Consider the following 27,550-nt stretch of genomic DNA (forward strand, 5'->3'; position numbering starts at 1 on the left):
AGAGACCAAAATGTGATACAAAGTTTCCTGAAATCGGCCTTGTTTTAGAGATAATGACAATTTTTGTAAAAAATTGTTTCTGTAATAAGTAGTAATAACTTAGTGAAAAACGCATTTTTGGCTGCGACGCTGCCACTATGTGACTTGGTTTAGATATACCTGTTGGCAGAAATAAAAGTTTTATAAGAAACTCGCAATTTTTAGTGTAAATAAAAAAAACTTTAGTTATTCGTTGTAACTAATTAGTTTTTTTTTTTTCGACAAGATGTAAGAAGAAATAACGTGTCGTATGAAGAAAAAGAAAAAAAAATTTTTTAGTCCGATAAAAATAATTTTTTGCCGAATTTTAACTTATATAAAATTTTTTGCTCCTCATGACCTCAGGAATGCGTGGTTAAAATCTGTCGGGTTTTACCAGTCCACGGTGTATATTGATTATACCTACAGGTTTTACGGTTGTTTTTTTTTCAAGACTGTTCAAGTTTGGCAATATAAAGTGTGATGCGGATATTGCGTTGGTTTTGATTTCTTGTTTGAGAGCTTCTAGACATTATTTTTTTCTTTAAAATTAAGAAGCAAAGAGTTCCTAAGTAAAAACGTATTTTATGGGGATATCGTTAAATGTAGGTAGTGTCTGGAACATTTAAATTAGAAATGATTTCGATGTCGCCTGTTTAACTACTGTACTAAGTATTTGGTATTGTTTGCCTTAAGGCCTAGCTCATTTGAAGAAAAGCTTAACGCAGTAGAAATCTCCAGTTTTAGCAATCTCAGAGTGGTCGAAGTCCTGTAAGCGATACTGATTTGGGTGTTCCAATCATTGCAGATCGAAAGGGCCGCATGTGACTCGTGAGCCGTGTGGTTTGCCGATTTGGGTTCAGCCTAGAATTTCCTTTGTTGTTGAGCTACTGTCAAACCACCCATAGACTACTATACGTATATATATATAATAGTCCAATACTACAACTATAGTCCACGAGAGCAAGTACGAGTATCCAATGTTGTTTTCGCATTTTTTCGAGTTTGTGCTCTCATTTATGAAAATATTTCGCCTTACAATAGGCTCGTTCAAATAATATTCAAATAATATGAAACGAGCAGATGGGGTAAGCGATTACCATCGCTCATGGACACCCGCATCACCAGAGGGGTAGTAAGTACGTTGCTGGTGGGCTAAGATGGGAGTACGCTCTTCTCGGTTTGAAGGTTGTATCAGTTTAGCTCTTACTTCTAAGATATTTTGCGTTAAGTTTGTACCAGATTTCTGTGATTATGGACTATAGCAGGGTGGTTTTATGGTACTCATTTATAATTGAACCATATAACACTTGTCAGTCATCGATATCGTCATAAATATGATCACATGATAATCTCACCCGTATGTTAATCCGGGTTTCTCTGGCCAACAATGGCGGCTGTTCCCAGCGCCGTCAATATGCACTTTCGCTGACAAGACCGTCGCTGCGCAGGCGACGCGACTCTTACGCCAATGTTACAAGACTTCTAGAGTTATACAAATAAATTATTATTAATAAAAACATAGTAGAAAAATTCACTGTCTCGGGCGATGCTTGATCTCGCGACTAGCCCTAGACTAGACTCCTAGAGTCACGAGTTCGAGCTTCGCTCCCTGAGTCAGTAAATTTTTACACTTTTAATTTATTTCTAAGCTTCATGGCATCGCGTGCAGACATTTTTGCTTAATAAAAAAATAATTATGTATGAGCCATGGGACAGTGAGGTTGGCCGCCTGATTTTAGAACTGGGCCGGACTATCGACGAAAGGAGCGGTGCTGCGTTCTAGATCGTACCTGGTTCAACAGCTTTCAATTGGAGTGCATCGAGGCAATGCTGCACTGCAGGCGGTTTGGAGACATTTGAGCCGGGTACGATGCAAGGCAATCATTATTTTAATTTATATTTAATTTTAAGACAAATATCCCATGTAAGGCCGACCTTCACCCATCTACCTACCAGATGAAACTTATATTTTATGAAATTTTATTTAATTATTTACAATAAGGTTGCCAAAAGTAATCTTGCCTTTCCTTTGTGCCTAAAAAATTTCGGACAAGGCTGTGTTTAATAACTTTTTGATGATACGACATGCTCCCTTTCCCTCAAGAATAATGTTGGACTTCTGAGCAGATTTTAAACTCATAGAATGCTTAGCAACTTCTGTTGCTGACCGTGTCATGGATGGCGTCATCTGAGAGCGCACTACACTGGTGTGACTGAGCCCATGACTTGTCTTTGCTCGATAATGACTCGATGAAAATTCATGATGAAAACTATATGACAACTGACGTTCCTGTGTTTGTCGTAAATACGAGTATGAAAGGTAGAGGCAAGGAACAAAGTCTCCTTAGGCAGAACTGTTGCAAAAGTGTCCACTGTCAGCTATAAATAATATTTCCAAATCTCTCCAGATAAGCGCTAGAGTAGCGAATACCTAGGCGTTATTGACGGAGTGAATTGCGCTGTCTATGATTAGATTTTTTTCTCAAGTATTCTAGGTATTGTAGCGCCACCTATTTATGGTTTTTTGTCGGACAATTTTTGGTATATGGAGTTTATGTTCCTTGCCTCTACCTTCCATAGTAGTAAAAATGCCTCTCCCTGATTTTTTCGTGGTTTTGTTATTACGAATAATGCTAGTAGTAATGCGATATCTATTTATATTTATTTTATTTCAGCTTTGTTTAAAGTCGAAATTTATTTATATTATTTCAATGTTATACAAAGTTTGACTAGCTTTTGTCTTTAAACTGTAGTTTCATATATGCGTGGTATAATTTTTTAAATAAGTATGTGATATAATTTTAAAAAAAGCGGCCAAGTGCGAGTCGGACTCGCCCATGAAGGGTTCCGTACCATTTATGGCGTATTAAAAAAAAACTACTTACTAGATCTCGTTCGAACCAATTTTCGGTGGAAGTTTGCATGGCAATGTATATCATATATTTTTTTTAGATTTTTCATTCTGTTATTTTAGAAGTTACGGGGGGGACACACTTTTTACCACTTTGGAAGCGTCTCTCGCGCAAACTATTCACTTTAGAAAAAAATGATATTAGAAACTTCAATATCATTTTTAAAGACCTATCCATAGATATCCCACACGTATGGGTTTGATAAAAAAAGATTTTTTGAGTTTCAGTTCTAAGTATGGGGAACCCCCAAAATTTATTGTTTTTTTTCTATTTTTGTGTAAACATCATAATGCGGTTCATAGAATACATCTACTTACCAAGTTTGAACAGTATAGCTTTTATAGTTTCGGAAAAAAGTGGCTGTGACAGAATCGGACAGACAGACGGACATGACGAATCTATAAGGGTTCCGTTTTTTGCCATTTGGCTACGGAACCCTAAAAATGGTTTGGATCTACCTTATAAATACGTTTGCGGATGTCAAAACTCTATTACTAAATTCTGGTGCCGGTGTGCTCAATAAAACAGGATACCTATATTTCAAAACATTTTATTTTCTTCGCATTACAAGTAACTTACAATCATACGAGTTTACATTATTTATTTGTACAAACACTTGTATAAAACTTATAAATTTGTATTGCTTTTTCCATATATTTCCGTTTCAGAAGAGTATTAAAAGGTAAAGTATATTTTAGGTAAAGTACATAAAAGAAACACATTTATTTAGGTCATAAATCATAAAGCATCTCAAACCTAAGTTAATAAGAACAATACTTAATTTCGAAATTGTTTATGCAAATCATTCAAAATTCTGAAAAAGAAAACAATTCTATTACCTATAATCATAATTTTTGTTGTTAAAAAAAATCCAAAAACAGGTGAAAGTAGGATGAGTGTTTTAATTCATTTATAAATCATGCAATTAAAGGTGGTCAACAAAAACTAAATTAAAATTACATTTATAATTCAAAAACCTACTTAACATAGTTACAGGCAATTTACTCGAAGGCAACTTTAATACTAATGTTATATTACTCATACGTTATTTACATTTGAACACACGTTATCAAAGTGTAATACAAAATAATACAATTATTTGTACTTATCTCTTTATCATACAAATAAACTAAGCTAACTTATCCTAAGTGGCAAAGTGGGATATGTCTTAACATATAATATAAGATATGGTTACGTACAAAGCGTTAGATATGTTATAATAATCCAAATAATTTAAAGCTGCCATTTAAATATATAAATATTTACGAACCAACCTAGAAAAATAGACAGAATTGCATACTCTTTAACATTTTTCTCCCTATTTAACTAGATCGGACAAAATAGGCCATACAATTCGTTAATGCTATATTATCGCACGAAATGACGTTTCAGAGCATTACCATGTTACTTAAGCCTTTTTACGAGACGTAAACACACCCCTTTAATCCATCATACGGAAAGGTGCTGCCATGAATAGGACGTCACATTTAGAAGCGATTACGTCCAAATTACACGTCGTTTATAAATTTGTCAAAATTGTCAATGGACAAGCCTTTTATACAGATACGCATAAGCATACGATCTGACAGCGGCGGCGAATTTCACAGACGAACTATTATATGCTTTAATTTCAATACCATAAGTATTAAAATCCGTCTATTTGTGTTTGACGCGCACGTCACAACATGGTTAGTTCGACACCTGGTTTCCATTTGCGAGCAATTTGCCAAAAGCAAAGCTGTTTCTATTACTAAGGAAGACAATGTCCTTGTTTGTCAGCTACGGAATCAAAAAGGCTGTTTTTAAGAAGATTTATTACACAATAAACCTACGTCAACCCTTTATAATTAAAAGTATTGGCAAGCAAAATGTGTAGATTTTAATACACTCGTTTTTAAACTGCTGGGATATAGACTTTCGTTTTTCCTTTACTCAAACACAATTTATTTTTATTTTTCTTTGTCTTAAATGTGGGCTGCCTGGAAAATGTATTGTATTATGGTGGCGTTGTTCCGTAGCCGAGCTCTAGTTTTTATTACATTGAGTTTTAAAATTCTCCTTAACTATGGCGTGTGATAAAACTATCAAAAAGTCAGTCTTTCGATCGGAGGATGCGTGAGGAAGGTCCAGGATCACGAGATGATGCAGTTCTTGTCGTTCTGCGCATTCTTTCTCTGTCTTTCTCTCTTGGCACATGCCACAGCGTCATTGGGCACGTAGGAGATTCTTACACCACCGTAAGCTCGTCTCGTCGGTAAAGTATAAGACTCAGCTGATGAAGAAGACGAGGAGCATGTACTGCAGTAGCTGCTCGCGTCATCATCTCTTACTCTTTCTTTTCTTACAGGCTCGTCAGGCTCAAACGCTTGGTTATCATCACCGCAGAACCTCACAGTTCTCCCTCCTCTAGGTTTCCTCGGGGAGTTACCGTCTACTAACGTAAGTTCCGGCATTGAAGAAGAGTGCCCAGGGTTCACAACTTGCGCGTCAACAGGATGCGGTGGTCTCCAATCTTCTGGCGACTCCTCCTTAGGTTCTTCAGACGTTGGTGTGGGTTGGATCTGGTGTTCGGTCATAGATTGTTCTAGACGCAGATCAGCTAGAGCCCTGTCGAGGCTGAGGCAAGCGTGCGGCGGCGGAGGGTGCGGAGGCGGTGTTTCTGGTGCCAGCGACCCACTAGGCTCAGAATCTGCGTCTATATGTGGTGAGGGTTCTCGCTGCGGCGTCACAGGCGGGGATTTGGGAGACGGTGGTCTCCGGGGGCGGGGCGCACGTGGGGGCCGCGGGCCGGGGCCCGAGGAGTCGGAGGGCGTCGGCGGCTCGCCTTTTGAGCACGCTATGGAGCAGAATATTGCTCCTTTCCGGGGTAGAAATGGACGACCTGGGGGACAAAATAGTGATATAGATCTTTAAATATCTTTAAATTTATTAAAAAAATAGTATAAATTATAAGAATCACAGTTAATGACGTTCCTTTTTATATAGTGTCACAATCAAACTATAAAACTGAATCAATTATTGGTTAGCTGGTTCTGCTAGCTGGTGATATGCTCTCAATTTCGGCAAATTATTAACGCATCGGGACCTTCAGGATATATCTAAAAGACCACGGATTTACTCATAACGATACTAACCTAGCAAGCTGGCTCGACAAGTATGACACGCAAAGCAGCGCTCAGTAGCGTGCCAATGTTGCCCTTCATGCGACATCTGTCCCTGGTCCACTCCGACCGGCTCTCCACAGGCGTCACAGTACTCCGCGAAGCATCCATCGAAGCAAGGCAAGCAGTATGGTCGGGCTTCGCGCATGATGTAGCGTTGGCCGCCGAGTTGGCGGGAGCACTCGGCGCAGGCGAAGTGCTTCATGTGCCACGCTCGGCCTTCGGCTTCCGTGCATTCGTCGGCGAGGATTATCTGCAGAAGAAGATTAGGGTGAGTTTGCTGTTTGAAAATTAAATTAAGTGGACTTTAATGGATAATGAAATATCACGATTAAACATGATACATATTAAAATAGCGTGAACAGGAGAGAGAGTTATTACTAATGAACTAAGGAAATTAACAATTTACGGAAAATCTGGAGGCTAAATAGAAGCCTACAGTCTTATAAATATTAAAAACATATTAAAGACAGAGCTCATTAAAGGAACATACTGTACCATCAATAATATCTGACAAAAACTTTGCCCGTGACCAAAAGTATCCTTTCTATTAATTTATTTTATGTGACATAATTTCAATGTATCCGAATGTAAAATTAATTTGCTATAATGTAAATATATAATAGGTTCTAAGCTATCTAGATAATAAGTCAGCTATAAGACTAAATGTTAGTAGTAATATTTGTACACCTATATGGTAGATCACAGAGTACTATATCATTTCACTGTCATCTGTATTATATGTCATCTGTGTTTCACAAATAAAATATTACTTACTTACTTACTAAGACAACAGGCAGCAAGACTAATTAATTTTATTGAAAAATGTTCGCGTTCCCTCATTTCCACCACTTTTAAAAATCATCATTATTTTTGCAATAAAACAAACTGCCGTACTCTTAACCACACATATCATGATCGTAAACGGAAAGCACCGTAACGTAGCAGGCTCGTTCGATCATCTAAAAACTTACGACGATTCCAGCCAAATCCGAACTTTCCCCACGCCCCAAACCAGTTCCTTCTAATTAAGAATCTGGAGACTAATTGGGCATTCAACGTGCGCCTGGGCAGATGCTGTCGACCCCGCACTTATTTTAACTAAAAAGCACTAAGATTTCTTGAGCGAATTTATTAAAATCGCTTTCCAAGCGCAGCATTCCATTAAGCCAGTATAAAATGTGCCGTGACAAAGGAAGAATTGTTACAGATATTGAAGATACTTTTATATTGGTTAGTGATGAAAAAGATGGTTATAACAGTGAAGATCCAACGGCGCTTACATCGCTTTGAGCCGACGCGTGCGCACAATACCACTGGGAGTCTCCCACGGGCCTCAAACTTATGTTTGTTCATGTTCATTAGTGAAGTTTCCTCATATTAATATTTAGAACGGTACATTTGATGCAAGTGTTACAGTTGTCAAGATCTCGTTGCAGTTTTTGAGTTTAATTGATTAACGGGATTACGTAACTGCTGTCATTAATACTAATGCAATCAATTAGTGCAATTTTACTACAATATTTTGGCACTTAGTTAAGGCGCAACTAAATTTTTATACTTCTTCAAATTTATACTAATTTGGACAATTATGGTTATTTTTAAGGCGAATGCAAAAAAACTATTCTATTTTTTGAGTTTTAATACTTTTAATTTTTGATTTCTACGTTTCGTGATAATGTGTTATGTGAAACAATAATACCCGTAAACTTTTTGGTTTGTACCTACCTATTTGCTAAACATTTTTATGCTACCGCAAAATGTACCTACTTTGCTCCAAGATTCGATAGGCAAATTAGGTAGGCAGGTATTTGGATAGTATATATATATGCCTATAGCATAGTGTAGTAGCTCAATTACGTAGTGAGGAGCAAAGTACTCACATTATACGGTAGCATAAAAATGTTGAACAAATAGGTACGAAATTAAAAGCACTAAAAAGTGTTATATACAAAATGCGCACAGGATACCCCTTAAACAAGATGTAAGAATTTAATTGAGAAGTATTGGCGTAGCAGGATTACAAGTACCGGGTGACTCAAGCTAAGTGTGTGTTGTTGTTGTGCTGCTAATATCACTTTATCGCATAACTGCGGTTGGTTTATAGGTACATCATGTTTTATAGTCTATCTTGTTTAAAATTTCTTAAATATGCATCATCTCTGTAGTGGACTTTTGGACAGTACTGGACCAAAGTCCACTACAGAGATGTATCTCCAAATTGACTCCTTTCCTTCAATAGTGGTTTTTCTTGTGATTTAGAATGGTTGCTAATGTTGCTATCTCTTGTTGAACTTTGTGTAGCGATATAAATACAGTTGACCAGGTAGTTTACATAAGCCTTCGTAGTTAAAGGTTCTGTTGACAATAGGCTCTTATTATTAATTAATTAAGTTGATTAATTGATTTTCAAATTCTTTAACAATTTCATTTTAGTAAACGGTCCAAGAGACGCGATGGACGATTTACTTTATGAAATCCTGAAATCCTTAAATTTTTTTTAAGGGTGTTAAGAGTTTTTAGGGTTCCGTAGCCAAATGGCAAAAAAGAAAACCCATATGGATTCGTCATGTCTGTCTGTCTGTCCGTCTATGTCACAGCCACTTTTTTCCGAAACTATAAGAACTATAGGTATTTTTGACTACCATGCACATATGAAAGGTTAAATCTGCTTTAAGATAATACATTGCTATTTTCCCCAGCATTAAAAAAAAACCCCAATCCACCTACCTCCTTTTTCCAAGTCGTGAAAAAGGTAATTCATCCCGCGTAATGTTATGTATGACCTCTGATTCAAGTGTTCCAATCCTCGCCTGCCGGATTTCAATGGCGGCCTGGGAGCCGTCGAGATGCCACATTGTCTGTGCCACAATGCACCGTCTAACACGCTACCGTATTATGTTCAATATTTATGTTGCTTTGCACAGATAAAGCTTGGTATTTTTAGTGTTTCTTTTTCAAACGCTTGACCATTTTTAGCGTCCCGTAGCCAGAAAAGCATAAATGGGCCAAAGTTGAATCTTTTTATCGTTGAATGATGAACGAGTACATAGATTAAGGCTGGAAGTAATTATTAGACACACAGATTCTAATATTTGTCACTTCTATTAACTAAGAATTAGAAAAGAAGGTAGAACTATTGGAGCAGTGTCAAACATTGACACTGCATCACCTCCTAAGGCTCCCTATATATATAAAAATTGACTTGGATTTGATTTTATTTTAAAATCGAACAAAACAAAACAAAAAATTCGATGTTATCATTATTGTAAAAACCAGTGTGTAAACGCCATACGATAAATAAATAATAAAAGAAATATCCCAATTGATATTCGTTTAGATACTAAGTACTACTAGTCTACTCAACAAGTTCAAAACGGTGAAAAATAGTGATACTTACTCCTAAAAGTACGTGTGATACCTCATTGATTTCCGCCTTTTTCTGTCAATAACTTTTTAAACTTTTGATTTGCATGCTAATAAAATAAAGGCTTCGAATACATTTTTCCATGGGTCCATATTGGGTTGTATAAAAGTTTAAGTCATATCTTTGATAAGCATAACAACTTGTGTCATAATCATCATTGCGCATACAAATGAAAAGTCATATTATATTGTGTCATATATTTTTAGCCATAATATTTTATGACATACACAGCAGTTGTCATATATTTTTTGTGCATACCTAAAATTTTATGCGAATTAAATTTATGACTATAAAAATTATGACATAACTCATTTATGACAAAAACCCAGTTATACTCAGGAATAATTCTGACTAAAGATTTTTATGACTTACAATTTTATGCATAAAGTGTTATGACAATTAAAAATATGAGAAAAGTTATTATGCGACCAGAGTCCTTTTTTCCATACATCATTCCCAATCCAATGAGGTGCACATGTATTTTTAGGAGTAGTATCTCTATTATTCACCGTTTTGAACTTGTCGAGTAGGCTGTACAGGTAGGGCCGTCGTATGCCTTACGAGGATATAGATTACACCTTCGTGCACGACTTTGTATCTGCGATAGACCTATCTTTATGATACGGCAACCTTGATCGTTACATCACTTAACTAATTATACAATTGCAAGGACTGTCGTTTACATAACTCGACGCATACGACACGACACGCAGGAGCGCAGGAATCTCTGATTCATTGTACTTGTTGAAATAACGGAAAAGTTCATTTTTATACTTGCTTAGATAACATAAACGTGCCTATTGTTGGCAGTGTCAGGAAAAATGTTATGCTTAGATAAGGAATGTCGCGGACAGCGAAAACATAAGATATTACACACTCTAATTAACTATGTACGTATAGTAAACACCCCTATAATGGAACAGGCACCAGTAATGGGATGGTATAGACAAATCCTGTAAAACAAGTATTTATCACCAGTTTATAACGCTGACAACATTTTACCATAAACAAGAGCCAAAGAGCTGCTTAAGTTTAATTTTTCATTGATATTTGTTAGTTCGAAAATTAATGACGTCATATATCCCATGACTGGAGCTAAAAACTATAATTTTAATCGGTTAATAATATTGAAACCAATTGCAGTAGCTTTTATTAAATACATAGAAAACATAGAGGACGAATTGGACATTCAACTTTTAAAGCATAAAGCGGTAGAAACTTACAGATGTCGGTGAAATATCAAAAATACTCAATTTTTTCTCTTAAATGTTCCATGATTGGTGCGGTTAACATACTTAAAAGTAGTGCTTTTGGCAAAGACGTGGGTTTGATCAGTGTAGATTTCAGTGCAACTCATGGCAGATGTATACTGGATGCTTATTATTATATTTGTAGGTAGGCGTTAAAAGTATTAATTCATTCATTCTCTAACAGCTTACCAAAAAGAGATGAAGGTCCTGAAATAACGTTGAGGGCGGCGATGGCTGAGATACGCGTCATACTCGTGAGCGGGTGCTGCTTGTAGAGACCGGTCTGTTTAAACTTACACGGGCTACATGTTATGTTATAAATATGTAACTTTACTTTCAAGACACTTTATTCGGTTCTTGTCTGTTTGTCAGTTCTTATTTTTTTAATTATTTATATAAGAATTCAAGTCTTGGATACCCTTTACATCCTTAAGGATAATTTAATGATAGTTTTTAAAATTATATTTTGACACAGAGACATCTCTAAATAATTTGAGTATTTGTTGTTTTTATTTTTTTATCATAGTTTTTTTTTGTGTTATTCGACATTTAAAGACTGTATAAAGTATCTAATATTTCATTGATTCCATATTTGTAATTATATTTTGTATTTTTTGGTTATTTTTATTGCTTGTAAAAATGTTATGTGTAAAAGTGCCCCTGTGGCCTATTTGCTGAATAAAATGTTTCACGTTTGATGTGATATATGATGATGTTATGATCAAATTGGAACAGATACTCTTAAACGATACTGATTTACTTTTGATTTAGTATATATTCTCATTAAGTGAAATGTAAAATTTCTTTTGAGAAATAAAGTTCTTTAAACACAAACGCGAACTGTAGATATATTTATACATATCTTTATTTGGAAAAGTATTCTAGGCTGGCAGATACTTTTGGTGCGATGCCATTGATGCTGACTGTATCGAATACTTGTCAAATAAATACCCTGGAGATACTCTGAACTTGCTCCTCCCTGATGAAAATGCAGCCCGATGGGTGAAGGAGCTAGATGTAAAATTATAGTACCTAATTAGTTAAAGTTTTACTAATACTGTAAGCGACCTTGACAAATATACGATTAAATAAAAAATAAAAAAATATTCCCCGGAGTCATTGCCAAATGTCTGGTTTTAGTAATTGTACCTACAAACCGCACACACGTATCTGAGTAAGTATTCATTTACTTGATAATGTGTGGTAATAAACTGTAGCTGTCCACGAGAAATTAAATTAATCCACCCAATTCCATTTAAGTACGTACGCAAATTTCAAAGACAATTTACAGGCAAAACAACTTACAAGTTGCATTATAATCGTATTCTTGCAGTAGTGCAGTAAAACAAGAACAAGACCCAAACGAATAAAGACATCGACTTTTCAAATATCAAGCCAAATTGTTTTACAAAGTACCGAACCGCCGTCGTTGCCAAAAGTGAAATGTAATGGATGCATTCCAGCACTAGTGGTCTTATGGCTGAGGGAATAGGGGCTGAGTGGATTGGCAGTGAGTTTAGTAGCGTTCACCCTCGTGCACTGTCGGTAGGGCTGCCAAAAGGCAATTTTCTAGAAAATCGGGTTGAAAGTTTTCGTTTGACACCTATTGTACATATTTGGCAATTTCACACGACTGTGTTTCGGAAGATTGATGAGAGATAAAGATGATTAGAACTTAATATTTTGATAAATGTGACCAATGCCTATTTGCAAGCGAGAGCCTAACCTAGCCGAGATAATCAACCTTTTTTGTTGTTAATTCTTCAGAAAAGATAGACAGGAACGATTGTTATTTTAAGGTTGTTTAATGATTTAGATGTTAAAGTATTAGTCGTATGTACCTAATTGGTCGACTACCTATAGTTTATTTAATGTTTAACTTTATTTTTTGGCTAGCCGATCCCAATATAAGAAAAAAATATGACTTTCAAAAGATAAAGTGTATAAGATTGTACTTTGTTCCAGATTTAAAAAATAGTTTATGAGATAATGTGTTTATTTTTCTCGGAGCAAGAACAACAGTATGACGATTCCCTTCAAATGCTTCTCTTACGCTATCTAACTTTTAGCCATGGTACCTATTGATTGACCAATAATTGCAATTAATAAAGTACCTATACAATAATTAATAATTATATAACATCTTGTACAAAAAACTCGATCTCCTCTTGAATAAAATGTTTGCTGCGCCCTACAAGGTGTCACATTCTATACAATTCTATGTAATAGGTTTAGATACAATGTGATAAAGATTATGATTATAGTTTTTCGTCGTTTCATGATTAAGATATGGTTATATATTGTTGCTAGCCCTGCGTGTGTCAGGAGGCCGATACACGAACCTGATGGCGGCGCGACACGCGACGCTGATTTACCGACATCGACTCAATCGATACCGCCGAATATACACAATTACACATATCGATATCGATATTCATGCTCAATTACACGTATGTTGATACCGCCGAGTAATGTAAACGTCCCAGTGCTCGACATGCTAATGCCCAATAAATGAGACCCTGCAGTCATTTCTATTGACAATGACTTAAGTTTAAAAATATGACATTTACCAAGACAGTGATGAACACACGAACGCAGCGAGTGCAAATTTCATTTGAGGCGCAGAGACTTAAATTATTATTGTAGTTCAAAAATTTACTATATCTAGCCTTCGCCTGCACTTTCGTACCTACTGGTACAAGTTTTAATCACATTTTACCCCCTTAAAAAGACGTTGATCTCAAAAATTCTTGATCTCTACATTTCAAGAACTTAATTATAAGACTTCAATAGCGTACCGACTATTATTTTATATTATTTAGTGTATTATTCGGTTTTAAATTTTATTGACCATTAAAAGGTCAAGTGCACTGCAGTCTGAAACTTGGCAGGCCTGCGCCCGCAGTGAAGCAAGGCCTACGGTCAAATTTATTTCACCTTTGCTATTAAACCGTACTTATGTTGTTAATCTTTGTGTAGATCTGTTTGGTGCAGCGTTTTGTATGTTCTCTTTTTGTAGCTGAACAAACCTTGGAAAAAATAAGTTCAAAAATTAAACCCTGACCGCTGAATAACTACGCTCTAAAAGGAATGAAACAAGAAAATATTCTCATTTTAAATTAACATGTACTTACTTTAAAACTTCCGTGAGATACAGATATATTAAATATGTGAAAATGGGCCACTCACGTACATGTCACATGTACCTACTTAGAGAATGAATATATTTATCATCTAATAAATGACAAACAGACTATTTCCCGTCATGATGTAAGTATTGACTACATAAGAAAATAATGTTATATGCTATCCTGCTACTTAGTTCTAATACTTCTAATTATGGATGAAATGTTTGGATATCCATTAGGATGTCAGTTAAATCGCGACCGTGTTTTTTATATTCAATACAAGCTTTTATTTAGTTTCACCTGTCTTGTTGTCTGTCTGTTTGTAATCAAATCTTGTAAGTTAAGTTTGACCCACTTCCCGGTTTCCGATGAAGTTGAAAATTTGCGTACACTTGTTAGTCGCGTGAAAAAGCAATATTATGGTACCATCGAGCTGATCTGATGATGGAGACAGGAGGTGGCCATAGAAACTCTGTGATAAAACAACGCAACCTAATTGTACTTGGGCTTGTTAGAATTGTCTCGATGAGTGTTAGTTGCCTGTGGAAAGAAAGGTACAGTCAGCTTGTACCAAAAACAAAAATTAAATTATTCAAGATATCACTTTATACAACGGCACCAAGTTTATTTCGAATTTTTTTGACACGAATATATTTACTTCCAAAATTATTAATTATGTATCAGGCAATTAAATGTTTGTTTAAACGTATCATAAACTCTTCTCGAGACATTGCACCGAATAAAAAAAGTCGTAACAGCCATTCGAAAACTCATTAAATTATATACCTTATTCTCACGCAATAAATTCCAAATTCAAGCTGGTTTTGCTATGCCTATTCCGACTGTTTTGCTTCTTAGGACAGAACTCTCCCCTGTATCAATTAGACAAGAATTTGCAGGGTCCGCAAAAATGGCCGCCTCACATGCAATCGTCTGATTCTACATTGATGAAATGTAACGAATTTCTTTACACTGCTGGCTATTTTTAACAGTTTATATGTCTTTTGGCACGTTATCAATTCATTAGTTTCATTACATGACTTAATTTGACAAGTACCTAAAATGTTTAAAAACTTCAATCCGATTAAGTTCGTATTTTTAATACTTTTTAGAAGTCCACAAAAATAAATCGACTGACACCTCATTCACTAAAATTAGCCTAGTAGTCTAGACGCTACAGAACCTATTGAGTCCACCATTTCCACCAACCCACTTAAAAAATATACTGAGTGCTAAATAGGTACCTAGCTCTCCCATTCAACTGACTAAAAGGTAAAAGCATGAAATTTATATCAATGCTTTTAGACACTGGGCGGCCGCTTTCATTTGTGTTGAATGCCGTTTGGATTAAAGACAACTTTTTCCGAAAGCTTTTTTAAAATAATAGTAGGTATTCAATCGTTAAAGTTACCGTCATAAAGTTTTTTGATAGCTAATGACAGTTATCTAACGTACGGCGGGAAACTTTACCCATTACTATCAGAATTTTTATTTCTTGGATCTTTTCTTAAAGCGTAAGGGAAATTAGAAGGAAACAAAAGATATGGTGCAAGCGCAAAACTGGTGACGATATGGCCGCTGCGCGGATTTTTACCTGATCCCCTTCTTCAAATCATTTCGCTAACCAGCATTTTCTTAACATGCCTCCACCTATAAGGGGTCATGCATTAATTACGTCACACGAATTTCGAGGTTTTTTGACCCCTCCCCGCCCCCCTTGTCACACTTGGTCACATTTGGCAAACACCTCCCCATTTGGCGTGACGTCACATTTTTGGCAATTTTGTTTTCAACGAAATAGGCAAATCGAGTTAGGTATTATTAATATATTATTAAAATATTTTTGACAACAGAAATATTAGTAATTTTATAACAGAAAACCGATTGGGAAAGAAAAATAATCGAATAAAAATGATTACCGTTCCAAAAACTCGCTGTTTAACTGTTCAGCGAATAAAAAAACATCGGTTACCTATGAAGTTAAAGTGACGTCACAAAGTTTTTGACTCCCCCCCCCCTCCCTCTTGTCACAACATGTCACATTTTATTGTCCCCCTCCCACCCCCTAAACGTGTGATGTAATTAATGGATGACCCCTAACCATAAGGTCATAGTGGAAATGTCGTGGCCGTTATCGGCCAACGGGGTCATTCCCCCTATTACTTGGACGTACGCTCGTATTTTTACCAATTAAGCGCCCATTTCCCTGGCTCCCTCATAATTGAGCTTATGATTGTTAACGGCGAATTCTTTAACGTAATTACCTATTAAAAATGCGTATTTGGGTAGCTTAGAATTTATTACGTGGAGTGTGTGATTTTTGTGTATTTGGGTAATATTTAGTTTTTGATTATAGTAATGCTTTGGTTACGGTTAAGTTAAAAAAAAATGAAAATTTGTGATATTTTTACTTAGTCTAACCAGTATTGTACTTGTATTGTAACAATTAATAATATGTATGTTGAAAATTTGAATTATGTAATTAATTAATGTTTTCGCGAACGTGCTGCTTGCACATATTATGGAAATAGCAAACATGGATAATTATGTAATATTTTTCTCTATTATATTAATGTAAATATGTAAGTTGTTAGTTGTAAGTTATTGATAGTCAAAATTCAGACACAATGTATATTGTTATATTGAATAAATTGAAATCGAATTGAAATTGAGTATTATTAGTAAACAACGAAAATATATATTTACATAGTTGTTTAAACTTTATAGCACAAAATACGAGTATATAAAAAAATTTACCTACAAGGAAACGATTTTTCAATTCCGAGCGTTCGATCTCGTCACTAGGAAAATCTGTGGAAAACGGTGAAATGCTATTTTTGAAACACGAGCGATAGAAATTGGGAATCTAGTGGTATTGACTCGTTTTCAATTATATTAGTAGAATTTATATGCCTAAATAGTGGTGAAGATATTATCAAAAAGAGAGCACGAAATCGAGCGATCGAAATTCAAAAATCGGACCTGTCTGAAAAATTGGGTGTATAAGTGACACTTATATTACATGGATAAAAAAAGCGGCCAAGTGCGAGTCGGACTCGCCCATGAAGGGTTCCTTTATGACGTATTAAAAAAAACTACTTAAACTACTAGATCTCGTTCAACATTTTACCACTTTGGACACACATTTTACCACTTTGGTAGTGTCTCTCGCGCAAACTATTCACTTTAGAAAAAAATTATATTAGAAACCTAAATATCATTTTTGAAGACCTATCCATAGATACCCCACACGTATGGGTTTGACGAAAATAATTTTTTTTTTAATTTTATGACGTATTAAAAAAAAACTACTCACTAGATCTCGTTCAAAACAATTTTCGTTAGAAGTTTGCATCGTAATGTATATCATATATTTTTTTTAGATTTTTCATTCTGTTATTTTAGAAGTTACAGGGGGGGGACACACTTTTTTTTACTTTGGGAGGTTCTCTCGCGCAAACTATTCAGTTTAGAAAAAAATGATATTAGAAACCTTAATATCATTTTTGAAGACCTATCCATAGATACCCCACATGTATGGGTATGTTGAAAAAAAAAAAATTTTTTTAATTTCATGACGTATTAAAAAAAAACTACTTACTAGATCTCGTTCAAACCAATTTTCGGTGGAAGTTTACATGGCAATGTATATCATATATTTTTTTTAGATTTTTCATTCTGTTATTTTAGAAGTTACAGGGGGGGGGACACACTTTTTTTTACTTTGGGAGGTTCTCTCGCGCAAACTATTCAGTTTAGAAAAAAATGATATTAGAAACCTTAATATCATTTTTGAAGACCTATCCATAGATACCCCACATGTATGGGTATGTTGAAAAAAAAAAAATTTTTTAATTTCATGACGTATTAAAAAAAAACTACTTACTAGATCTCGTTCAAACCAATTTTCGGTGGAAGTTTACATGGCAATGTATATCATATATTTTTTTTTGTATTTTCATTCTGTTATTTTAGAAGTTACGGGGGGGGGGGGGGGGGACACACATTTTACCACTTTGGAAGTGTCTCTCGCGCAAACTATTCATTTTAGAAAAAAATGATATTAGAAACCTCAATATCATTTTTGAAGACCTATCCATAGATACCCCACACGTATGGGTTTGATGAAAAAAGATTTTTTGAGTTTCAGTTCTAAGTATGGGGAACCCCCAAAATTTATTGTTTTTTTTCTATTTTTGTGTGAAAATCTTAATGCGGTTCATAGAATACATCCACTTACAAAGTTTGAACAGTACAGCTCTTATAGTTTCGGAAAAAAGTGGCTGTGACAGAATCGGACAGACAGACGGACATGACGAATCTATAAGGGTTCCGTTTTTTGCCATTTGGCTACGGAACCCTAAAAACCATAGATAATACGCCTGCAGGTCAGTTAATGGATTTTTTAAGATCTAGACGTAGTACGTACTAAGTCATAGTCTTATATAGTACTTTCCATCTGCTGAACTCCAGCTTGCCGTTATTAAATAACAAACCGCAACTTATTAACAATCCTTATTGTTGCAATATTCACACCTGCCGCCAAAGCCTATGTTTTCGCGAACGTGCTGCTTGCACATATTATTACATCTGCACTATCGATCAATAAAAACGGGTCACTTTGTATTAAAATTTCCTACCAAAGTCACCAATTTCATTGATCTTTAGTGTGTATGTAGATCACGTTCACGTCGGATAATTATCGATGGTATCTTCAACGCCAATTGATTAGAGTTGAATGACCTTTTTATCGCGATCTCTAATTTTATCTTGATCTATCGTGATGCTATATCTATTGACTAGCCACCTCCTGCGACGTTGTTCGCGTAGAAGTCTATCGAGATTTGGTGGAGAATCATAACCCAAATGAGCTGAAGTTTATCATATCTACTCGTACTTAAATAAGATATTAAGAGAATGAAGAAAACTCAATAGGTATTACTATAAATAAAACTAGATATAATTACGGGACATTCACCGTTTCATACAGGTACATTTTGAATCAAAAACATTACTCAGGCTACAAAATACATATCGTCTTATGATAGAAAGGTAAATAAGGTAAAGTAATACAGCCAATTATAAGCAATTACGCCCTAGACTTTGCATAGTACGTATCTATCTTGATCTGTTTATTTCATCGATTTTGTTCAGAGTTTTCTCCTAGATTCGGTATCAGAGTATCAGATTCTATCCATCAGAGACTGATATTTGTGTTTCTTCTAAGTATTTTCTCAAGCACTTAGAGCACTTTTCCTAGCTAATGGAACCGAGCTCCGACCCTCGACCCAGAAAACCCTCTCATTTCTAAAGATCGTAAGATATACGAGATATCGTGGCGTTTACGACCTTTTTGTTGGAATAAATTAGCCCTTCATACTCCACGCGAAACGATTGCAGGATTTGGATGATTGATGTGTTCCGTCCACTGCGGTTGAATATGGAGGTTCTGAAATATTTGGCTGTAGCAGATTATACTTATTCAAAATTCTAATTTGTTTTGGTTCCCGTAAGTAAAACAAATTAGAATTTTGAATAATAACCACTTGGCCAGAAGTCGGCAAACAGCTTGCGAGCCGAACGCGGCTTTTTGGAGGTACAATTACGACTTTTCAAGTCACCTAAAAATTACGTAAACGTATAGTTCTTTGATCGCAGATAGACAGTAAAAAATACAAAAGCTTCAACGCCCTATTTTGGCACATAGGCTGCTTAAATCATTACATAACTCGTCTTTGCTTTGCTGCCGACGGGTAATAAGTTTAACATGTAAAACGCTTGCCGGTCATTATCAGTTGCAACGCATGCCATTAGGTTGGAGAAACGCACCAAATTATATTCATAACTTTTTTTATTAATGTTACTAAATTTGTAGGAGGGTAAATACTTTCTTAATCCTTTTTGACCATAAGGTCTTTAAATTTGCATGTTCCTACAGTTAGGCGTCATTTCAGGAATACCGTTCCTCTTCGTTGCCCTTACGCCGTCCACATTGTTAACTGATAATTCTTCAACTTTATTGCTAAGACAATAAGACACATCTATGATCAGTAAAAAGTATCGCTTTAATACTATCGTTGAAATAATGATTTGACCATTTGTATATCTTATTGCAACAGCATAAGGTTCACAAATGGCCAGTTGAGTGTATTGTTAGTTGAGCAGACGGCTCGATAAGACTGATTTATTGGCCAACTGGTAAACGGTCAATTTTGGCATCCCTGAGTACTTAATGTTGGCAAATTTGGGGTAAAGGTGCTTGGGGGTTAAAAGAGCGTGACGAGGTATTACAGGGGCGGTAAATAATGTCAAGACATGCGAATTCCAGAACGTGACAGTGTATAATTTGAATACGCAATGGAGTTTTAGTTTATATGGTAAAACTTTTGATACCTTTTGATAAGTTTTTACTGCTGCAAAACTTTATTTAGTTAGAGGTCATCAAAGCTCATAAGGATGTACTATGAAACATGATCTCAGTGAGAATATGGCATTTGTCCGCTACTAAATGAATAAAGTGAACAATAATAGATGGCTTTCAAGGGTTGGCAATGCCTATGATGCTTCATTTGAGTTCCAAGCCCCTTGGTATTCAAAACACTAATATTATAGATGCGAATGTAACTCTGTCTGTCTGTCTGTTACCTCTTCAGGATTAAATCTCTGAACCGGTTTAGAAAAAAATTGGTATAGGGATAGATGCAGACCCGGGGACAAAGAACAGTTTTATCAATCATCATTATCATTCTTCGCAGACGAAAACGCGGACAGAAGCTAGTTACAAATATATTTACTCTCTGTTGCCGTTGCCCGATTTGTGAATTTGAGAAATTAATAAAAAACCGAATAATAAATGACTTATGGAAGTATTCCTGTTACATTGGTCAATTCAATTCAATTGCACCGCAAAACGTGAAATGAAGTTCAGCATGAAATTACCGCAAACGTGAGCGGTATTCTAACTTCAAATATCTGTTCTTGATTTGATATTGAATAATTATGATTACTCGCAGTGCATCTAGGTTGTACTTCACAGGGTGGCTTAAAAATATGCAAAAAAATATTTTTTAGGATTATTTTTCTACATCTTTTACGAAATGCCATTAATTTTTTAACTAAAATAATTAAAGTAAAGCAAAAGGTATTTTTAAAATAATATTCTCCTTTAGCTTTGATACACCAGCGTAAAGTTTTTATAATTTTAGCATTTATAGCAAGAAAAATGATAAATTGTATATATTGATATAAGCTACTAGTAATATTTACTACATTAAATCCTACTAATTACAAATATGAAAGTTTTTATGTCAAGTTTGTTACATGGTAACAAATGGGTTTGGATAAAATGAGGCCCCCAAATAGTTTAAAGCCTTCGAAGTGGGACTTCGAAGTTACATTATATCAAATCAAAAACAGATTGATAAAGTTGTAAAGCCGCCCGGGCCCTCGGCGCACGCGCACGATAACGATCCTCCAATATCCGGCGATAGCATCGGGAGGGTTGAGAGAGACTCTTCAGGAAGTAGAGGGTTGAGTGAGGGGTATAATGGGCTCACTATGTACTTAATGGTGGTCTTTGTATTTTAATAAATATATACTGCTAAATAATAAATAAAAATGTAACGCAACACCTTATTTAATATAATGCCATAACTGCCATAAGGCATAAGTACGAGTAGTATTGTGCAATATGATGATGAATTGAATGACAAAGCTCGATCGAATCTCTTGATGTGTACAAACCTGTGTTACATGTATGTTTTTTTTTCATGCAACCTCCCGTCCTTCTAAAACTACACCGGGCTGAACAGCCCCTGACCGGCATGAAGCATTCTTACCTCGTCACACGTGAAGCAGCGGGGTTTGGGCGTCTCGGCGTGATGGCGGCCGCCGAACAGCCGCCCGTCCTTCCAGAAGTACACCAGGTCGACGAGTAACTCATGTCAGAAGGAGCATGCAACGTAGGCGGTCTTACCTCGTCACACGCCGAGCAGCGGGGCTTCAGCGTCTCAGCGTGATGGCGGCCGCAGTACAGCCGCCCGTCCTTCCAGAAGTACACCAGATCGACGAGCAACTCCTGGCAGGAGGAGCAGACGAAGCAGGCGGGGTGCCAGCGGGCGGCGGGGCCGGCGCGGGCGGCAGACACGCACATGTCGCCGGCGGACATGCCCTCCTCGCACTGTGAACAAAGATATGGTAAAGGTTAGTCGAGAAAAAAATGTGATACGTGTGGTGTACAAAAATTTGTTACCTAAGCCCCGTTGCTATGACCCACGTTACTAATTTTATTGTATTTGACATACAATGTTGAGACTGCGACAGTGAGACTACTTTTCCATCACAGCTATTGAGCTACATAAAATAAATAAATAAATAGTATAGGACATTATTACACAAATTGACTTAGTCCCACAGTAACAGTTATTTACATCCAAGGTTTACCTAAATTCGTTGCATGTGGATAAAACATAGCTTTTTTTAACTCTGGCAGGGAAGTATCTTTTGGTTATGGAGATCAGCTATAAAAATATCGAATTTTTTTTCCCCAGATACTTAGCAGCACCTAACTTAGATGTCATATGCAGGTAGAATGTACCTCAGATATATATGAGCTCTGTTTTTGATCTCGATTAAGATTGCCTTTTTTGCATAATGCGGTACAAGCCGCGCCGTAAACAACGTCATTTGTTTTGATGGTCGGCTGTTGCACTTTTATTTGACTAAATTGGCATAAGGTTTAATCAGCGTGTGAACTGATGACTAAAGCCATCTTATATGACTGAAAGTTTGGTTGAAGATGCCTAGCCTAGGTTTAATATTTATACTCAAGAAATTGGGATGGGTGTCTTTGTGACCTGCATGGTGGCCTAGGGGTTGGCATTAGCTAGAAATGCTGAAGATGCCAGTCCAAGTTATGCGTGGTCACTTAACAATTGTTTGAATTAAAATGAAATTACGATTAAGATTCAATTTAATTTGGCGATAACGAACATAGATTATGAAAACCTTAAATAGATGGGATACCTATACTAAATTTACCAAGGTCCAGTGAGGTAACAATGCTAATAGTAGTAGTAGTAAAACACTTTAATGTACAAAAAGAAACATAAAACAGGAAAGAACACACATCATTTGTACAAAGGCGGACCTATCTCTCTCAAGGATCTCTTCCAGTTAACTCTTGAGCGATTGAGGAAGAACTAATAATGGCTAATGAACCCTGCTGGATTCATTTTATATAACCAGCATAACTCTATACTATGTTTGTAAAGTGCTATGAAATAATAATGATAGAAAATTAATTTTACTACAAATGTGGCAACTCCAAAGTAAATAAACAAAAAAACTAAAATGAATCTATTATCTATTCATTGCACAAACTTGCAACGTTTTGAAATCGAAAGTGCGTTTTTGTCGAGCTGTGGACAGTTCCAGACAAAATCGCAAACATCGAAGTGTCAATACTAATTGTCATTCCGACAGCAAGTGCCATTGATACGGTGCCACGAGGCACATACTGATACTGATACTTACACTAATATTTGATGGTAATATGGTTCATCGATATTTATCTCATGCCGAATTGTGCGTAGTTGTGCCCATTTGTATCAAGTTCTCACGTCAATGAGAATGATGTATTTTGTCTGTGAAATTTTAAATGTCTCTTAAAGATCTAATTTTATATTTTCGTGATTTTGATAGAAAGTTTTGACGACCAGTTTGGCCTAGTGGGTAGTGACCCTGCCTACGAAGCCGATGGTCCCGGGTTCAAATCCTGGTAAGGGCATTTATTCGTGTGATGAGCATGAATATTTGTTCCTGAGTCATGGGTGTTTTCTATGTATTTAAGTATTTATAAATATTTATATATTATATATATCGTTGCCTAAGTACCCTCAACACAAGCCTTATAGAGCTTACTGTGGGACTTAGTCAATTTGTGTAATAATGTCCTATAATATTTATTATTATTTCTTTATTTAGTTGGTCTTTGAGGTTCAATAGCATATCTTGGAGGTGATTCAAGGTCCGGCATTCGGTTTGACAAATTTACCTTTTGATATCACTCGCAGTGCTCCTCGATGATACTTATTATGTACCTATCATAGCGGCTCTATTCGCGGTTCAACTTTATGTTTACCCCCTTAGGTGTATGTCAACGCCGCAGAGGATGGGTTAGCACACGAGTGTGCCAGGAGACCAGCCAACAGAAGAGAATGGCGGTTTGTGGAGAAGGTCGTCACAAATCGCTAAACTGAGACTCTTGAGCACTCTGTCAAGAGTGAAACAACAAAGAAGTAGGGGTACCTCTTTATTTCAAGATATTTTCTTAGTGGAGCTACGTTCCTCATTTCAAGATCCTAACTTCAACTATTTATGCTGTGCGTTGTCTGTTAATATCAAAGTAATTAAATATACTTCTATCTGTTTTGTTTAGGTACGTATTTAGATTTACAAGCAATTGATTTGCGATGGATTTCAAATTGAGATCAATTCGTAGTTCAAATGCCTCTTCCGACTGACATAATCTTGTTGACCCTGTGACATAATGATGTAACGATCAGCTGACGGTGACGATGACCTCGATGTGTTTGGGATTCCAGCGATGTTTGGATTAGCATCTATTCAGCGTTGAATCACGCATAGTTGGTGGTAAGATGGAAAAATGTTAATGATAGATTAAAAACCTTTTAACCGCTGTAGTCTGATATATAAGACATACAATATCCAGCTCATTTCGCCGCAGTTTCATAAATAAGACAAAAATTTGTGTGCCTTCGTACCGGCGGTGACATGCGCACGCTCGATGAATAATTCTAAGCAGTTAAAAGGTTAAAGTTGTACACTTTATTAAATTTGTAAATTTTCATGCTTTTTTAAATTTGTAAATATTCAGGATCACGAGCTCTTTCAATCTTAAGAGGAGAAAAAGTGCCCAAAAATTTCCACAAATTTTTCGATTATTCCGTTCCATATCATACAAAGTCTATGAAAAATGGTAACGAATTGCAAATAAAAATCTGGGGACACTGTTGTCTCCTGTAAGGATAGATAGATCTCGTGATTTATTGGCAACGATTGGTTACATCACTGAAAAAATATCGTCATACTGCTCTACTCAATGTATACATATTTATGACCTCCAACATACATCCGTGTTGGAACCATTCCAAACCGTATTTGGCACTCGTCCTTGATTCTTAAGTTGGTGATCTTTATTTAATTTCGTACATAAAAGGCACACGAAATCATAGCATTGTATTGTGAATACACATATCAGTGCAGGTGGGCCTGATAAAGTTCAAAACCAGACCGCAGAAACACAATATACAACTCTATCATTCTTATTTTAAAGTCTAAAGTCGTATGTAAAGGATAGTAGTGGTGAAACCTTCGCGGAAGGTAACTACGTGCCTGGGTGTCGGTTCCCGAGTACCTCAGAAACGCGAATCGCAAAAAAAATGGGCCCATAGATGCATGCACGAATTGGTTATTTTGGTATTTGCCGAAATTAAATAGTTAATGTAACGTCTAATTTAGAGTGATATGGAGATTTAAATTAAAGTTCACATGTATTTACATTTCTAAATGCAAAAATTTTAGAAAATTGGTGATATTTACCTACAATAAAAATGCCTAGGAACATATCTCCCGAAACGAGTTTCGGGTGATATGTGTTGTCCTTAACTACGTCCAAAAGAGAGGTATGGGCATTGTGAATGTCATCTCGCAGAGCGGATGTCATTCCAGATCCTGAGCCCAACTGGGGAAGTACTCCATCTTAAAGAAAACCGCTGCTTTATGCTCCTGCCGGTGAGTAAGGTTGCCAGAGCTCAACGAGGGTGCGGAGTGTTAGGGTCGCCAACGCGCATTATAGCCGGAGTCACAGGCGTACATAGGTTACGGAGACTGCTTCTCATCAGGCGGGCCGTATGCTTGTTTGCCACCGACGTAGTTTAAAAAAGATGTAATTAACAATCCAGATCTTAACTCCTTCTTCTCAAGTTATCCTTAGCTTTCGGGTACGTACTTACAGGACAGACATATTTTGTTATTCTATCAGTGTATGTAGATTTTAGTCCTAAGGCCACGTGTTAGTTTCCTTCTGACACTATTATTATATTTAAGTATTACCTATATTTAACTGTTCTTTACTTTATTCATGTGAGCAACAAACATGCAGTACATATTTGTATTCATACTATTTTCAAAATTAAGGGGTTTGATGCTGGTAGCTAAATTGTTTATTTAGATTTTGATATCTCTGACGACCGGTCTGGCCTCGTGGAGTGACCCTGCCTATGAAGCCGATGGTCCTGGGTTCAAATCCTGGTACGGGCATTTATTCGTGTGATGAGCATGGATATTTGTTCCATGGATATGTTCCTGAGTCATGGGTGTTTTCTATGTATTTAAGTATTTATAAATATTTATATATTATATATATCGTTGTCTAAGTACCCTCAACACAAGCCCTATTGATCTTACTGTGGGACTTAGTCAATTTGTGTAATAATGTCCTATAATATTTATTTATTTATTTATTTATATCTCATAACAATCAGATCTGACATCGTCATCGCACAGTGCTGGGCGAGGACAACGCAGCCTGTAGCGCGGATATAGCTACTTCCACATAGCCGCCCGTCTGGCGGTGACTCATGCGCCCGCGCAAGCCATGAGCTGTTGCCTACTAACTATGTAAGTACTTTTAAAATGGTGAAAAAAGCTCTAAATCGATAGCAGCACTTTGGAGAAGCAGATTGTGTGGAGGGATACCATTAAGAAACTTGCGACAAAGGTTCTAAGATACGGGCCAGGAGCATGCCAAAAGCACCTTACCTACCTCGACAGATTTCCGAGAATATTTATGAGTCCCCACTTCAGTTGCAGACACAAATGTCAGTCCCGCATTGATTAAACCTACCTTTATTTGACATATCTACAGGCTAATTTGAACGTACACGGGCAAAATGCACGATAGTTAAATAACATGATTCAATTATCATTATGATATCAGTTTCAGAAGAGTAAGCTGACCCCGCATAGCTGCTGAAGCTGAGATCCCCCTGCATAGAAACCCAGTTTGTTTGTTGGCTGTGTCAGTCATTTGTGCAGCGCGCTGTACGTTCGAATTGCCCTAACTAACTATTGTGGCGCAGTGATCCAAAGAGGGTCTTGGCCTCCAAATCGATAGAACGCCGCCTGTCCCGATCCTGTGCCACTTCCTGCCAGTTATCGGCTTTGAGTTGGCACAGATCCGCCTGTACACTGTCGCTCCAGCGGTATCTGGGCCGACCCACTGGACGGCGACCAGTCGGTCGTCCCAAATAAGCTCTCTTAACACCTCGATCCTCACCCATCCTCAGTAAATGGCCGAACCAGCGAAGTCTGTGGCATTTCGTTTCGCCGATGATATTGGGTTCGGCCACTAACTCCTCGATTTCGGCATTCTTACGGATCCTCCAGGTGCCGTCATCTCTCTTGATAGGTCCCAGGATCTTCTTTCGAATTGCCCTATTTCTGAGTTTTATCTGATGGTCAAAATCAACACTGGATTACATGTACCATCCTGAAATGAGACTTTTTCTTGAACATGTTACTTTATGAAGTTTCTTATGCACAGACGCGATCAATTATCAGTTTATGA

At 36.5% G+C, this 27,550-nt stretch overlaps 1 protein-coding gene across 3 annotated transcripts in view; it reads right to left on the reverse strand.

Annotated features, from left to right (window-relative positions):
• Positions 1-3,467: 3,467 nt before the first annotated feature.
• LOC133527635 (protein prickle) overlaps positions 3,468-27,550 on the reverse strand; it is a 681,722-nt gene continuing 657,639 nt past the window's right edge. For all 3 annotated transcript variants that reach the window (XM_061864727.1, XM_061864726.1, XM_061864725.1), the window contains 3 exons: positions 21,875-22,078; positions 6,068-6,347; positions 3,468-5,814 (listed from right to left, as the gene is read on the reverse strand). In XM_061864727.1, coding sequence (XP_061720711.1) covers positions 5,066-5,814; positions 6,068-6,347; positions 21,875-22,078 — 1,233 coding nt within the window. In that variant the 3' untranslated portion in view covers positions 3,468-5,065. The remainder of the gene's footprint in view (positions 5,815-6,067; positions 6,348-21,874; positions 22,079-27,550) is intronic.

The sequence above is a fragment of the Cydia pomonella genome, chromosome 18, assembly GCF_033807575.1.
Source record: "Cydia pomonella isolate Wapato2018A chromosome 18, ilCydPomo1, whole genome shotgun sequence".
In the NCBI taxonomy this organism is placed as follows: Eukaryota; Metazoa; Arthropoda; class Insecta; order Lepidoptera; family Tortricidae; genus Cydia; species Cydia pomonella.